The 17,071-nt window shown below is 42.8% G+C and overlaps 1 protein-coding gene across 1 annotated transcript in view; it reads right to left on the bottom strand.

Moving 5' to 3' along the window:
- Nucleotides 1-17,071, bottom strand: part of ncanb (neurocan b) — a gene marked incomplete at its 3' end in the record, with an annotated part of 124,565 nt that overhangs the window by 56,451 nt on the left and 51,043 nt on the right. Inside the window, exons 5-6 of the mRNA XM_034216250.1 lie at nucleotides 5,336-5,510; nucleotides 2,807-2,934 (exon numbers count right to left, since the gene is read on the bottom strand). Of these exons, the coding sequence (XP_034072141.1) occupies nucleotides 2,807-2,934; nucleotides 5,336-5,510 (303 nt within the window). The remainder of the gene's footprint in view (nucleotides 1-2,806; nucleotides 2,935-5,335; nucleotides 5,511-17,071) is intronic.

Genomic DNA, 17,071 nt, shown 5'->3' with positions numbered 1-17,071 from the left:
TACAACTTTTCCAATGTAATAAGAGTTGGGAACTTGATGTGATGAGATAAATATTGCATTTGCTCAGCATAAGAATGCACTATTGTTCGGGTAAAACATATTTTAAAAAAACATCAGTTTTTCAATGAATAGATTATATAAAGAGAGTTCTTTGAATTCAAAGCAGTTGCAAAGAAGCATCTAAGAGAAAGGCAAGTAGACTGAAGGAGCAGAAGAAAGGAGAAGCTTAAGGGAAGGGTGGAGATGCAAAAATAGGCCAGAACTCAAGAGGACCACGATGTCTGTGCAGCACAAATTAAATTATATGATCAGAAGATCCACTGGCAGCTTGTGTTGAAAAGAATATGAGCTGGAGGAGTGGACAGTGAATGAGTGAATGAGGAGCGGAGAACTGATTAAGCTCGACGTGAGGATCCAGGAGATTTATGACAAGAGTTGAAAAAATGTGCGGCTGGTTTGTTGAACTGAGATGGGGAGGTAAAGGGTGAAGAAGCGAACAACATGAAAGGAGAAAGAGGCAGAAGCATATTATCTGAGAAGAGATGTTTGAGGAGGAAGGCTAGAAGATGACGGAGATATTTATTGGGAGGAGAACAGTTGCTAATTTATACTCGGTCAACGGCCAGTCATGCATTTGGTTTACATCTATTTAATTGTTATCCCCACATATTTTATCCTTATTAGACATTTGTTTAAAATTGTCATATTTAACGTATTCATTTGTTTGTTATGGCAGATAATTAAGTTACATTTATTTGTGTGCATATTGTATTACTAAAACAATTTTTTTACTACATTAAAAGTAATCTCCTACAGAAAACCAAACCATGCTGAAATATAATTGGATGTAGAGATATGTAAAGTCTGCTGTAAATGGTGTGTATATGAAAACAGAGCTTTTAAATTAAACTTCTAGTGTTGTTTTCTTTTTACAGAATAAGAGAGAAAACACCTGCTATGTATCATCTTGTAATTTGAGTTTGATTAAAGACAATTACGCGCTGATCGTTTCAATCAGGTTGTTTATCTCACTGAATTAAATTGTGAACTGCTGGATACAAAGTCAACAGGGGGTCATGCAATCTTCTTTGCTCAACATCTCAGTCACATACAGAAAATTCATATCTAAAAAAGTACCTCTTGTACCTAATGCTTAATAACAGTCCTGCTTTTACCACTTCATAACACACAAAATAAATATCGGAAGAGGAGCGAAAGCCAACCACATAGCTGAGTGAATGTGTCCCAACAATACATGGAAAACACAGTCCTTATGTGGACAGTGATTATATGAAATATACATTGTCATCCTCCTTAACCAAAAGCGGGTTTCAATAAATAACAAATCAAAATAGTTTAGATTTTGAATTTGATTTTCATAATGGCTGTGCTCACCACGGATTTATATAGAGAACTGGATACAGCGTTTGAGGAGGGGGGCCAACAGACTTAGGCTAAAGCTACATGTGAAAGGTAAACCAGTTGGTGATCCATGATGTACAGTAGGAGACGTAGAAATGAAGAACCAGCACTGTTCCTGATGTAAGAAAATATGCCACCCCTTTACCAGTTAGCATACGAGCTAACCTTTGCGTCTTACTTTAAAACAACTGCCTTTGGTGCTGCAAAAGTAAAGTTTAAAGGTCACCTATTATGCAAAATCCACTTTTTAATGTCTTTTATACATAAACATGTGTCTCCTCTGTGTAAAGAGATTCGCTCACTTTTTGTCCTGATCCATTTATATAAAAACCTGTCAGATTTTGATCAGATTTTGGCCACTTTATGATGTCATAACGATCTTTTGGCTTGTGTAACCATTAGCCAATCACCAACCAAGGTAACACCCCCCCCCCCCACCTTATCACCTGAATCTCCTCCTAGAGCACCATTGTGTTCTTTTTAACCAAATATATCTCAGAGGGGCGTGGGGAGGGGCTCCTTATTTTCATCTAAAGTAACAGACAGAGAATCAGCCCTTTTGAAACGGGGCTGAAACAGAGGGGATTATGGGATGCTGCAATGCATGATCTGTTTGGTATTTTGAGCAAAACTTCATAGACAGGTTTTTTATATATCTGATACCTATAATATATGCCTAAAAATAGTATAATAGGGGTCCTTTAAAGGTGGGTAAGTTTCAGAAACCGGCTCGAGATACACTTTTTGTTATATTCCATGGAATGCTCTTAACATCCCGATAGCAATGAATATCTTAAGTGCTTTGACAAAAAATCCATAAAAAAATGTCATCTGTAGAAGCCGTAATACTGTAAAAAGTACAACCAATCCGTGGCAAAACGGATTGGATTGCCGCCCTGTCTGTCAGCCTTCCATCTCGTGCACGCACAAATGTATCTCGTGCCCTCATTGGGCGTGCATTGCAGCAGTACTTCAATGACTCGCCAGCAACAGGCGGCCACTTTCACCAGTCTGCTGACGTTATGTGCGCGTTCATGTGTGTTGGAGGAGGTGCTCTTTAAGGAAGTCTGAAGGAAGGGGCGGATTCTTTTCGGCTGTGTACTTTCACATTTTAGTGCACTCGAGCCGGTTTCTGAAACTTACCTACCCCACCTTTAAGGATAACACAACTGACACACTCGTTGCATGTTTTGCCTAAATAAGGTTGTAACATGACATCTGGATTCAGTGTTGTCTACCTCTGTCCTACACAAACTCTTCTCTCACGCTGCCCTTTCTCTTCTCTGTGCTAACACAGTTGTGAGTCCTGGTCGCAGCGCTCTCCTGCTTTGTGCATTCCTGCATGACTAAACCCACATTTATGGATGAAGCTCCTGACCCCTACCGTGAAGCTGCTTAGCAAAGCAGTAGACATCAAACAGCTCATCGGATGACCTATCACCGTAGTTACGGACTCCAGGTGAGTCCTCGCGATCGCCATAGCAACCGGGCCGTGGCGACTGGATGGGATACCTGCAGAGAAATCCAAGTGATGGGGACAGAGAGAGAGAGAGAATCATTTAGCTTGGCAAAGAAAGAGCAGCCACACACACACTTGTCTCCCTGGGGACGAGTCTGTGTTCACACGCATACACAATAAGATAAAAACTGAACAGCACTTTCATCATCTCCTGCTCTAAATACAATGGGTTTAAGTATATCTTCCTCACAGAGATTACCAAAATATTTTACCCCTAAGAAAGAAAAGAAAATATATAAATATCCTCCTGAAACTGGATGTAATGCCAGAGTCAGCAGTAACATTCATTACTTGTCACAACAACCGCAGGACAACAGTTGGAAAGCAATTCAATAAATACAGTATCCTGCTTCCTTTAATTATTCTGCCTGCAGAGAGGGTTTCACAGGAAAATTACCCTACCATTTTACTTTAAATCGTTTTGAAATTTGTTTAATACTCTGGCAATTTCAGAATTCCAGTAACGCTCCAGATAGAGAGAGAGGGAAAGGTATGTAGAAGCTGGAAGTCAAGGAGAGGTTAAAATAATCCACCTTCAGTGGCTTGTGGGGCTGAGAAAACAGCGATCTATATTCAGGCTCCAACTGAGCAATTATTCCACAAGAACATTGATTCCAGCAGCACCAGGGCACAGGGAAAGAGGCTGATTAAAAGATTATACCGGGCATACAGGGACTTATGAAGTATAAGGAACAGACATATACACAGATGCACAAACACACACACACATCAAATAAGACACACATGCCTACACATAACCATAAAGCGACCTGTTTTCAGTAAAAACAAGATAACTAAGTCTTGTAGTTTCTCGGGCCTCAGCCTCATTCTTTCTGCTTGGTGTCTGATGAAGCGAGGCCTGATGTCTGTATTTTCTCCACCGTATTAATTGGACACTTCCCTTTTGGCTGATGTGCAGTCAGAGCCTCCTGGATTTGGACCAATTAGATAACTCTCGAGTGAAAACAACAGGAGCGTAGGACGGAACGAGAGAAAGAAAGAAGGAAGCTGTGCCGCAGGAAGGTTGTGAAAAAAGTGTTTTTGCCTGGCGACTGGAGCAACAGAAATTAAGATGTGGAAGTGGAGAGCAGCTCTGACTGATTATGGTGAGGGACTTTATGGACACTGGCAGGCTGAGGCACACGCAGACGCCTGACTGACAGCTCAGAGGGGGCAGATGTAGTTAACTGCATTTACAGTGTGCAAACAAGCAATTAGAGCCAATTATTTTGCACAGCTTTGTGTTTACAGAAACATATCAAAATGGCATGCATGCTTTGTTCTCTGTTTTGAGACATATCTTGAGCAGCAGAGTGCATTTATTCTTGTTACAATGTTTGATCATGTGGCGAATTATCGAAAATATAAGGCTGAAATGGAGATTTTAAAATAGCAGCCTGGTTGAGTAAACAAGAGCTGCCAGCAAACCTTTTTACTTTGAGCCTAAGACGGCTAATTGCTATGTAGAGCAGGGTATTCAGATGCAGCTGCATTGTAAGGAATTATCAGGGACTATAGACGTTGTGTTCTGCCCACGGATCGCATCATTTGTTGTTAGCACTAAAGAAAGAAAGGGGTCATTTCACAGCATTTGGAAATTGTAGAGGCCAACATTTCTTCCGGACTTAAAATTGTTTTCAATGACGGCACTGATCTGCATTGCAGTTGTAACCATAGTGACCAAAGTTTGTCCTCTCAGTTATTCCAACAAAATGAAGCTTTTAGACCTGACACTAGAGGAATGCAAAGTCAGTATATATATTATATATATTTCCAGTTTTTATACTTTTTTCTCATTGTTCTAATTTTTTTATATAATTATATTTCATCATTGCGTTTAAGAAGAAAAATACAAACCTTTATTCAACCCCAGTTGTTCACTCAGATGTTATTACACTAAGTACAGCACACACACACACACACACACACACACACACACACACACACACACACACACACACACACACACACACACACACACACACACACACACACACACACACACACACACACACACACACACACACACACACACACACACACACACACACACACCACACACACACACACACACACACACACACACACACACACACACACACACACACACACACACACACACACACACACACACACACACACACACACACACACACACACACACACACACACACACACACACACACACACACACACACACACACACACACACACACACACACAGTAGGTTTAAAAACATTGTTGTCTGGCGAGGCGACCCTTCGTTTCCAAGCTTCTCAAGGTTCCCTACAGACTGAGCCAATATGTAAGCACTATATATACTAAAGCAAATTCCTTGTACGTGTCAACTAACGTGGCAAATAAATCTGTTTCTGATTCTGATTCTGAACTCACCGCACAGTCTGGTCAGACAGCCAGCCTGCATCACAGTTGTCGTATCCGTCAGCAAAGGTAACCTGCAGCTGGCCTGGTGTTGCGATGACTGCAGAGTTCTCCACGCACACTCTCTTGGCGTCAGCAAAGGACAGGGCGTAGCGGTCATGAGGAGCCCGGTAGTGAAATACAACACCTGTAACAAAGAGATACACAATGTGATAACCAGTAGGGAGGATGCTCCAGAAAAGTATTTGCGAGAATTTATGACCTGCAACCTCTGGGTCCCCGTAATATTTATGAACTACAACCTTGAAGCACTAAAACATGACGATTTACACGCTCACGTGGAGCCTTCCAGACATACACATCATGCACTGACAATGTTCCCTCTGTGTAGGAGGAAAATAAGCATTCAAGGTTCAGCAACCTGTGTACGGGAGTCTCATTTGCATCTGACAGTCAGTCGGCTTATCACTAGAGAAAATAGATGTTGCCCTTGGATACAGCGTATGAAAAACCGTGGTGATGTTTATTTTTCTGCTTTAACAGCACACACACAATGTCACCCTTCTGCCAACAAAGACAGCCACCGCACTCATGATGGAAAGACAAAGAAGGCAAAGATAGAAACAGAGAAACGCTGCATTCAATGAGATGCATATAGTGGATTCATCGCATATTGAACCACAGAGACAATAACAAAGGTGAGAGGGAGACAGGAATACAAATAAGTGAGGGGAAAAATTGGAAGGGAAAAGAAAATCAACTGGGAACAAAGTGAGATACGATTCCTTTAGCTGTGAAAGGGTCATATATTCCACTTAAATGGGAAGGGAATAGCTTTAGAAGTGTCCATCTAACGTTCCCTCACCTCCCACCTTTGCCTGTCATTCACACAATGCTGTTCCCCCGAGGAACATCCAGTGACTTGAAAGCCATAGGCCGTCTGGCTACTAACACGGATCCATTATCTTCGCTGGCTTTGTATGGGAGAGTGACAGAGATTCCTGCGAGATGGAGGCCTGCATGGCAATTTGAGCATTAGCACTCCAGGCTTTGGCCGTAGAAAAGCAAGCAGGGCCATGTGTGTTTGTGTCACACACAGCAGGAGACAGTTTCCTCAACGCCAAAAGTCTAGTATCTAGCCATTGGTCTTATTCTTCTCTTCACAAAAATGTGGAGCATACTGTAAATCCTGTGTTTTTTCCTCGGTTTCTTTTCTCATTGTCCATCCTTTCTCCTTGGAGGCTGTGTCCAAACAGAGATGCTAACTCGCTGGCTAATACGTACACAAGAGATAGACAAATTGGTTTGCTGTCGGCTTGGAAAAACCCAGACCTATTCCACATGAGGGTTGAATGCCCCAATACTTCATGCCTCTATTTTTACCCTCTGCATTTTTACACATCCCCACACAGTCTCCAGAGAACAGGAAGGCACCACTTGTGGGTTGGCCCTGTGCTTTATGACTGCATGTTGCCCCATATTGAATTGAATTGAATATTATAGCACCGTTGAGCAGGTGTCCCTCGGTAATATTATTTAGAACACTACACTGCATTATACAGCACAGCAATTACTTTGTTTGAATTCAAAATGTGATTCGAATAATTCTCACGTTTTGTGTGAAAGTTGCTAATTATTAACTTTAACGATACTATAGTATTTCTCCATTTTTTTAAAGCAGATGAACCTGTTTTTGGACAGATTTGTAGTAACGTTGTCAAAACTCTGATAATGCGGCAGTTTTAGGACATCTGCTGTCAACTATTATGATGCATAGTTTCCTAAAACATGGTCTAACATTAAAGAGCCTACAAAAAAAAAAAGTAATATAAACACTAAGGGCAGACTTAAAATCGGTTAATATTTAAATCTGCATACACAGAATATGATACGATTTTGTTTAAGTTGTGGTACTAATTACAGGTTTCTCTAATGTATTAACAACAGTATGAATAGTCACACATGGTTAGGGATCTACACATGTGTATGCAAACTAGACTGCATAGGCTATTCATGACATGAATGTCTCTGAAACATTTTAGGTTTCAAAGATATCAGTGGCGAGCCGTCAGGGCCCTCTAGGCCCTCTGTGAGGGTCTAAGATATTCTAAAAAATAATATTTGAAAACATTAAAAAATATATTATTTTTTAGATTTTTTTGTTGTTACATTTTTCATTAGTTTTACCAAAATAACTTGATTTAATTGTATTTAAAATAATATTTCCAAAGAAATAAATCCTTCGAATCTGCCTGTTCAGTTTCTGTTGGAATGTGAAGGGTTAAATGCCGTCTCTGCGAGTTATGTGAAGACGGGAGAGCTTGTTGGTCCCTCTCTACATTCACAGAGGGCCCGCTATAGTAACTCAACGAGAGAGTAATGTCAAATGACAGTACAATTGACCAATCATATCTTCCCTCTAAATGGGCGGGCTTTATTTTCGCGGACTTTATGACAGGTTCCGCCCGCTGTGAGGTCTATGCAAGAGGTGCAGTGACGCGTCCTAAAACCCGGAAGTAAGCTTCGCTCGGATTCCCTCGACAGAAAGCAGTGGGATTACTCCATAGGATTTTGGAAAATAGCTTGAAATAAGGTCTGTGGAAAACGAACCTGTTAGATAAATGCACGTTTTGTTCAGCCGGATAATATCCACATGTCTACCCTACTTTTATTATTTTTGAATCATAAATCTAATCGATAGATTTATGATGGATAGATTTATGATTAGCATAAGTTCGTTCATGATGGCTCATGTCGGCCGAGGCTTTATACAGGACGGTCCTGTACACAACGCCAAATGGCTATATACAGGACGGTCCTGCACAGAAGCCCTGAAATGGCTATATACAGGACGGTCCTGCACAGAAGCCCTGAAATGGCTATATACAGGACGGTCCTGTATATAAGGTCTCTGAAATGGCTATATACAGGACGGTCCTGTATACTGTATAAGGTCTCTGAAATGGCTATATACAGGACCGTCCTGTATACAAGCTCTGAAATGGCTATATACAGGACCGTCCTGTATATAGCCATTTCAGAGAGCTGTTTACAGGACGGTCCTGTATATAGCCATTTCGGAGTTTGTATACAGGACGGTCCTGTATATAGCCAGTGCTGGAATTGGGCCGGTACTCACCGGTACGCAGTACCGGCACTTCTGGTTCTGACCCATGGAGTACCGGCACTTCTTGCTCAGTACCGGCATGCTGGCGGTACTCCGGTACTCATGCACCGTGCCAGTACTCAACACTCTCCCGCCGTTCTTATTATACATCCATATATATATATACAGCCGCCCGGTACTCAGTAGATGCGTCATGAGGTGCCGAACGGACATTCTCATCGCTCTAACCGCTGGAGTTTCACAGCGGCTGTCAGCTGTTTACTCCTGTCATTCAAACAGAACGTGCTGGAGAGGGGGCGGGGCTTATCTTCTCCATGTAAATACTGTGGTGGAAACGACTATGTCAAAATTAACCTATTTGACCGTGATTTAATAGTAATACACGTTTCAAAATAATAATAATAATAATGCCGAAGTAACAACATACTGAAAACTGTTAGTAAAACCATGTTTTAATGCTTTACAATTTACATACCTAGATGCACGTGTGTTGTGTTTATGCAGTGCAACTCCCACCCAGTGGGTGGCTATGTAGAGTGATAGAACAGAGCAGGCACGCCCCCGAGAGAAGGAAAGCAAGTCACGTCACAAATTAGCATTTCTAAAATGTTAGGGTGGATTAATAAAAGTGCAAAAAGACAGCGGTTGTCGCCGGAAGAAACTTCAAATACAGAGAATGCTGTGCCTGTGTTGGAAATGGTGTCTGATGGGGAGCTTTCTTTGGTTGATCCTCCTGCTCCAAGTTCTAGTGCATTAGCATTAGCACTAGCTCCGCCGCCTCCTCCAGAGCCTCTAACGTTAGCTGCTGCTGGCGCAACTGCCACCACCAACACCGGGCAAAGCGATGCACCTGACTGCTGGACAACGGACAAGGTGCAATATTTTTGCAAGACCAATGCATGGCTCCTTCTTAAAGATAAGAAGCTAGGATGTCGGATATGCAGAGATGTCAAATCTTTGGGAATACACACTGGACAAGGACTGAAACTGTCAACTGAATGGGGTGAGTGTGCAGTGTCTCATTTCGGTGTTGACAAGGGCAAACAACAAGCTAGCCTGAGAAAAAAAATCAAAGAACATAAAGAATCACAAGCCCATGTAAAAGCTGCTGACATCCTTACATCTGCTTCACGTGAAACTATTCAACATCAAGTGCAGTCTATGCATAAATCTGAATTAGACACCACTATCAGAGTTTTTTCGAACGGCATATAAAATTGGCAAACATAGCCGGCCATTCACAGACATGCCAATTGATTTGAATGTACAGAAACTGAATGGGCTGAACGTGGGCAGGGTTTTGCACTCCAATAAAACCTGTGGCGAAATCATCGACCACATAGCTCATGAGCTGAAGAAAAAAATGGCAAAAGACATTACAGAAAACCAAAGAAAACTCTGTGTTTTGGTCGATGAATCTACCACTATTAGTGGTAAAACGGTGCTTGTTGTGTGTCTCCGCTCAGCATTAGCTGATGCTGAGCCCGAAACGTTTTTTTGGGAGCTGATCGAGTTGGATGGAACAACGGCTGATGACATCACAAAGGCGTTAATGGAGTGTCTTGGAAGAGATTTTAACGAGGACTTTTTAGGTCAGTGTTTCGTTTCTTTTGCATGTGATGGGGCTTCAGTCATGCTAGGGAAGAGAACAGGCGTTGCTACCCAGTTGTGTAGTAAATTCCCAAGCCTGTTTATGTGGCACTGCTCCAATCATCGTCTAGAGCTGGCAGTTGGGGATGTGGTCAAGGAGGTCTCAGGGCTCAATCATTTCCAGATCTTTTTTGACAAACTCTATTCCTTGTTCCATGCCTCCCCCAAAAATCAGAGGCAGTTAGCGCAGTGTGCGCAAGCAGTCGGACAGCGTCTCCTGGTGATAGGGCGTGTTTTGTCCATCCGCTGGGTGGCTTCAAGTGAAAGGAGCGTCAGAGCAGTCTGGGAAAACTACCGAGTGCTTCATGATCACTTCACAAATGCTGCAAACGACACGAGCAGGGATTCCAGAGACAGAGCAAAGTACAAGGGCCTGGATGATGTGCTCACATCTGCAACGTTTGTCAGCAATCTGGGACTGATGTACGATGCGCTCACAGAGCTCAGCGACCTCTCTCGGCAACTCCAAAAAAGAGAGATGACACTGCCTACAGCAGATAGGCTCTTAACTCGAGAAATACGAGTTTTTGAATCCATGGTCACCATGCCTGGCCCACACATGACTACAGTTCATACAGCTCTAGCTGAGAAGTCCTTCAAAGGTGTTGCCCTGCGTGAGAATGGCAGGCTTGTACAGATTCATGCAGGTCAGTTTTTCCGCAGTATGGTAGAGAATCAGAGACACAGAATGACTTCCACAACCTCCTCTCATGTCAGCACAAGAGAAATCCCATTACATGGCCGGGAGGCCCGGGACAATCAGCTAATCCAGGACATGAAAGTTATCCATCCTGGAAGTTGGCCTGAAGAGGAGTTAGACGTACAGTATGGGGACGTAGAGGTGCTACGTTTGTGCGAAGTGCTGAAAGTGGACAGAAGAGAGACTGTTCAGGGCTTTCGCGAATACAAGGAAACCAGGGCATCCCGTACACCTGCTGCCATGGAGCCTCTACTGAAAGCAGTCCGAACCATCGCTGTCTCCACTAGTGAGTGTGAGCGGGCATTCAGCTGCATGAACGATATCCTTACTGCAAAAAGGAATGCTCTCTCTGTCAGCCGACTGTCCAGCCTGGTTTTCATTAAATGTAATGGACCATCACTAGGACAGTTCAATCCGGAACATTATGTGAGGTCCTGGCTGGCAAAGGGAAGGAGAAGTGCTGATGAAAGAGCCTGTCCAGCTCCAGCCCCTGATACTGATGTCCCCAAGGCCTTCTGGAGCCTTTTCTAACAATGTGAAGTATATTGCAAAGCAGCTCACCCAGTGAGAAGACTTTTGGCATAATGTGCCGATTTGTACAGATCCTGGAGATAGAAGGACTTCAGACCAACCAGGGAGTTATCTGATCAGCTTGGTGTTCAATGTAACTCTTTACCATGGCTCAGACTTTGTTACTTGCAGTTACAGTTTCTCATTTTAGATTGTGCAAATTTTGCATTTGTTTTTACATGTTCTTTGTTCATGCTCTTTATCATTTTTCTGAGTTGGAAAGTTAGATTGCATCATAGTTTACTTTATACATATTTGTATTCTTCAGTGGTGAAGTATATTGCAAAGCAGCTCAGCCATGTGAGAAGACTTTTGGCACTTTTTCGTTTTTCGTTTTCTGAGTTGGAAAGTTAGATTGCATTCAAAATGTACAGAAATACTTAATTTTGTTAAAGCTTTTTATAAAAAATGCTTCTGACCAGAGCTTTGTTTCCTTGTCATTAATGTTGAACACCACCAGAGGGGCTCTCACCTGAAAGGTCTCTGCTTCATGTGTCTTCAGCAGAAGATCTAGACTTTGATTGCTATATTTTCAGTTAATATTGACCTTACTGAGCTTTAGCCATATCCGCTGCCTATCATAAAAAATGTTAAGTACAGTGAACCTTTCTAAAATATACAGTAGTAAAGAGACAAACCCACCAGCATTATAGTAGCCAAATTCTTGTTTGTGGGCTGTATATATAAAATTGACTTGAAAAAGTTGCTGATTTTAGAGTACTGGCACCTTTTTCATTCCAATTCAAGCACTGTATATAGCCATTTCAGAGACCTTATATACAGGACCGTCCTGTATATAGCCATTTCAGAGGGTTGTGTACAGGACGGTCCTGTATATAGTCATTTGGCGTCGTGTACAGGACGGTCCTGTATATAGCCACTCCCGCTCAGGCCAGTGATAGTGAGGACATCGTTGCGAAATTATTAACCGAGTCATTTTCAAGATTGAGTTAGCCTCTCTAGGGTTAGCCTACAATGATAAACTGGAGTGGCAAAGGATCAGCTGAATGACCCGCAAGCAGGGGCGGACTGGCCATCTGTAGAATCTGGAGAACCACAGAACGGCCGGTCGTCAAGGGCCCTTGACGGCCGGCCGGCCCTTTAAAGAAAAATAGTTTAACGTCATCATTTAAGTTGCGCTGACGGCCGACAGAGGGCGACAGCGGCCGCTAATGCAGTTGTGTGGTTCTTATCTGTCAAATAATAACACACGAAGAAGAAAAAAGACCGGCCACACGAAGAGAAGGGATTAGACGCCGCGGCAGACAGGGAGAATGAAAACACATGGATACAAATCAAAGGAAACTAAAAGAAAAAGGTGGGGCCGAGAAGGCCAGAGAAAAAAAGGTGAAGTCACTCGCAGGTGAAGCATATAAATGTCGCAAATTGACAGACCTTTTTGGCAGCAGCGCTGCTACAAGCACTATCAGCAGCAGCTTAGTGCAAGATGATGAAGAGAATGATGAGGGCACGAGTTCAGATATACAGCCAGCCTCCTGCGTTCATGATGAGGGACAGAGTTGAGCTGGTGGAAGAACCAGCTCAACTCATACAAGTACAGGGTAAGAGCAAGAGGTGGGTGAGAATTATCCCTTGAACTCAGTGGCGTTTTCTCCTGGAGGCCAAGGGAAGCCAGGCTTCCCCTGAATTTAGGATTGTAGTTATAATTTTAATAAATAAATAAAAACACTTTGTTTAGTTTCGGTAATTATTCTGCCGGCCCGTCTCTCCCCCATTCTCTTTGAGTATTTTACAAAGAGTGAAACAGCGCCCCTCTAGATGTTATGGTGAAACAGTAGATTGCACTCTCTGTTGTGAGAGGAGGCTAGCCGAAATTGGCTTCCCTTGGTGAAAAAAAATTGAGGGATTGACCAATCAGATGAGGCTCACGTCATGCCTCACAATCCAATCAAATCGCATCAACTTCAGTTCATACTGTAACTGTCATCACCGCCCTTAAAAAGTAGCAAGCAAGTGCAATTATGGAGGGTAGAGATTGAGTATTTCATCAAAAATAATTGTACTAAACTTCCGCTACAGCAGCAACTAAAAATGAAATCTGATGACAGGCCAATGATCAAACTGGAGCTGTGTACAGAGAGGAAAAAAGGAGCGAATCGGACATAAAACTTTAAATAATAAACAGCGGATTTCTAACATTTGACATTTCATGTGGCCGGACTGGGTCAGTTTCCAGGGCTGAATTTTAGTCCCAGTCCGCCCCTGCCCGCAAGTGCTTCATCCAAAAGGACAGGAGGATGGACTTTGTGTTTAAGTGATTTGATCATCAAAGGTAGGCCTAAGTCATTTTCAATGTGGGCCGCCGTGCCGACTAAATTCATTTGTAATTGTTACTTGGCTGTGGGTGCCCTGTCATGATAGGTGTTTATATAAATGGTGTTGTTTTGTGTGGTAGAGGGTCGCTGTCATTGATGCGTTTTGCACCCAGGGCCGCTGTTTTGATATTCCGCTGAAGTATACGCTGTGACGTAATATCTCTTCTTTTCTTTCGAGGGAAGGGGGGGGGTCAGAGGGCCTATGTATAAAAGTCACGGCTCGCCACTGAAAGATATACATTGCTATCTGATGAGGAAGTTGTTCAAACAATTAGAATATGCTCATATTCTATCTATTGTCCTCACAGCAGGTAAAAGTGGGCATCCATATCCCACCTAAAACAACGTCGGGACACAGCCAATTGACCAGTCAATATGTATCAAGAGAAAGAAAGAAAATGGAGACTAAACAAGGAATGAGTAAGAGCGAGGCAGCAGGGGAGAAATTAAGAAAAAAGATGGCAAGAGAGGAAGGACATCTCATCAGGGCTTAGGCAGGCACGCACAAATTACTCTATGAGAAGAGCACTGTGGATTAATATGATATTGATATAGCTGAGCAGCATCAATACCTGCTAATTAATACGTTAAGCACTCAGTAGAATTAGAGTGAGGACGGCTGTGGTCTGCCATGTAGCGTGACTGCCAATTAAGACTAAGCCCTGGAGATGGCTACTCCTCGCCAGCTATGTAATTGGTTTCTCTCTGAAGGAGTGGTTTTCATACGGTGTTAATCGATTGGCTAAGATGGGGAGGATGCACTGGTCTCCCATGCATTGTGACCGGGGTCTTGCCCACTAAATGCAGACTGCTCCTATGGAGAAAGATGAAGTGCTCTGCTAGCTTTCAAAAACAGGACAGCATCCTTGTTAATTATAAAGACATTGTGGCCTGTACACACACACACACACACACACACCACACACACACACACACACACACACACACACACACACACCACACCACACACACACACACACACACACACACACACACACACACACACACACACACACACACACACACACACACACACACACACACACACACACACACACACACACACACACACACATTCACACAAACATGTTTGCATATATTGGATATAGTGGAAAAACTATCCTTGTTACTCTCAAAGACGGTAACAGAAAAGGGCTACTTGGCCTATGAGCAGATGTTAGCAACACTAGCATGGGTTTGAAGATGAGGAAGAAAAGTGCACAGTGGATAATGCATCGTGTGATTCCCTGTGGTCATTATGCTAAAAGATTATTATTAAAAATAGTGACCTGGAAAGAATCTGATGAAAGCTCAGCAGCTAATATACCCAGAAAAAAGTAATTATTGTTCTCCTCCAGTGAGCTACCGCGTGCCAGTCTGGTAATTCCACAAACGCCTGTGTCCTGGATACAGATATGACTGTGAATGGTCTATTTAGTTAAGACCAGCGAGAGTCATTCAGAGCGGTCAGAGTAACACTATTTGACAATAGCATACACTGCTGGGTTCCTAGCATTTGGTTTTCAGTGCATGAACAGCACCTGAGTGGCCAAGGTCAATGATGTTTAATGTGTTCGGGTTCCCTCACCTCTCCACATCATCATACATTGTACGCTGACAGTACACAACCCTGGGTGTAATGGCTGTATTAGCCTGACACAAAAAACAGGGTCATTATTATTCAATGTGGTAGACATTGAGAGCTATGGGGGGGCTGCGCTCCGCCAAAGAGAGGAGTGTTGATTTGAGACAATTATTCGTGTGGGTGAAAACATGGACAAAACTAAGAGGGAAATAAACTCTGATAATGACTGTGTGTGTATATAACCACTCATCACTTGATGATACTATAACATTTGCAGAGAAATTATACTGAATCACAGAAATAATGAGGATTGAAAGGTAATTAGCAGATTCTTGCTTGCTCGTTCCCTCTAGTTATTCAAACAACAGTTTAGTGGTGAGACTGTCCAGTGTAAATTCAACAGAAAAACACATTATAATATGTTGAAACAAGACCAGCTATGGGTGCCTACTTGCTAAGTAATGACAGAAAGCTGATTACACTTTCATTAACCCAGAACCCATCGGCTCAAATGTTAAAGACTGGACTAGTGATAGCTTTCTCCCCATAGGAATATTTAACATTCTCTCTATTAAAAGGCACACTAAGTCTCCTAAAAGTACTTCAAACTTGTAGCTGGGGTTTAATTTTAACAATATAATATATAGTCATGGTTATGTTGGTTTATTTGCAATGCACCTCTCTCCTTACAGTAAAGTTTAAACCTTTAAATGATTTGGTATTTGATAATTACCACAAGAGTTATTGAGCGCAGACACGCTTTATGACCTGAAGACGGATTTAATAGTTGTTTTGGCTTCTCTGTTTCATGTAGCTAAAGAACACCTGCTGGAAAGGGGGGAAGAGTACTAGCTTGGAGCTAGGCCCATTGACTACTTATTGCATGTTTAATGAGTTATCCAGGTCCTTGAGGTAGATTTGATATCATGCTCATGCTATGTGTATTTTCTCCATTCCTGTTCATGTGTCTTCTCGCAATTATCACTGGCCCCGTGTATCTCCTAATCGCTATAACCGGCCTGCTCTCGTCTATCCCATATGCTCCACTGAGATCCAACATCTAGTTTCAGGTGGCCTGTGGAACTGCCAGTCAGCTGTTCCTAAGGCTGACTTCATCTCTGGCTATGCCTCCCTGCAGTCCCTGGATTTCCTTGCTCTCACTGAGACCTGGATTACTCCATTCAACACATCCACCCCAGCAGCTCTCTCTCCACAGCATATTCCTTCTCCCATACACCCAGACCCACTGGCAGAGGTGGTGGCACTGGTCTCCTGCTCTCTCCCAAATGGAGCTTTTCCCTCTTCAAGCTACCTAACTTCACTAACCATTGTTGTTCTCTACCGTCCACCAGGCGCCTTGGGGGACTTCTTGGAGGAATTAGATCATCTCCTCTCACACATCCCTGAAACTGGTCCTCCCGCTGTACTTCTTGGAGACTTCAACCTCCAGACAGGGAAGATAGACGAACTAACATCTCTGTTAACCGCCTTTGCTTTCTCACTGTCTCCTTCCCCACCAACTCATAAAGCTGGCAATGTCCTTGATCTCATATTCTCAAGGAACTGCGCTACTTCTAACCTCTCTGTAAACCCGCTCCACACATCCGATCACTTCTTAATTTCATTCTCTCTACCCCTTTCCAAACATAACAAACTAATCTCTTCTCATCCTGCACCTGTCCGCCGTAACCTTCGTTCCCTCTCCCCCTCTACCTTTGCCTCATCGGTGCTCTCAGCCCTCCCTTCCTCTGACTCGTTCCAACTGCTGCCTCCAAACTCT

The sequence above is a fragment of the Gymnodraco acuticeps genome, unplaced genomic scaffold, assembly GCF_902827175.1.
Source record: "Gymnodraco acuticeps unplaced genomic scaffold, fGymAcu1.1, whole genome shotgun sequence".
Classification (NCBI taxonomy): domain Eukaryota; kingdom Metazoa; phylum Chordata; class Actinopteri; order Perciformes; family Bathydraconidae; genus Gymnodraco; species Gymnodraco acuticeps.
The sequence above is the reverse complement of the archived record's forward strand: the minus strand, read 5'-3'. Positions and strand labels throughout refer to the sequence as shown.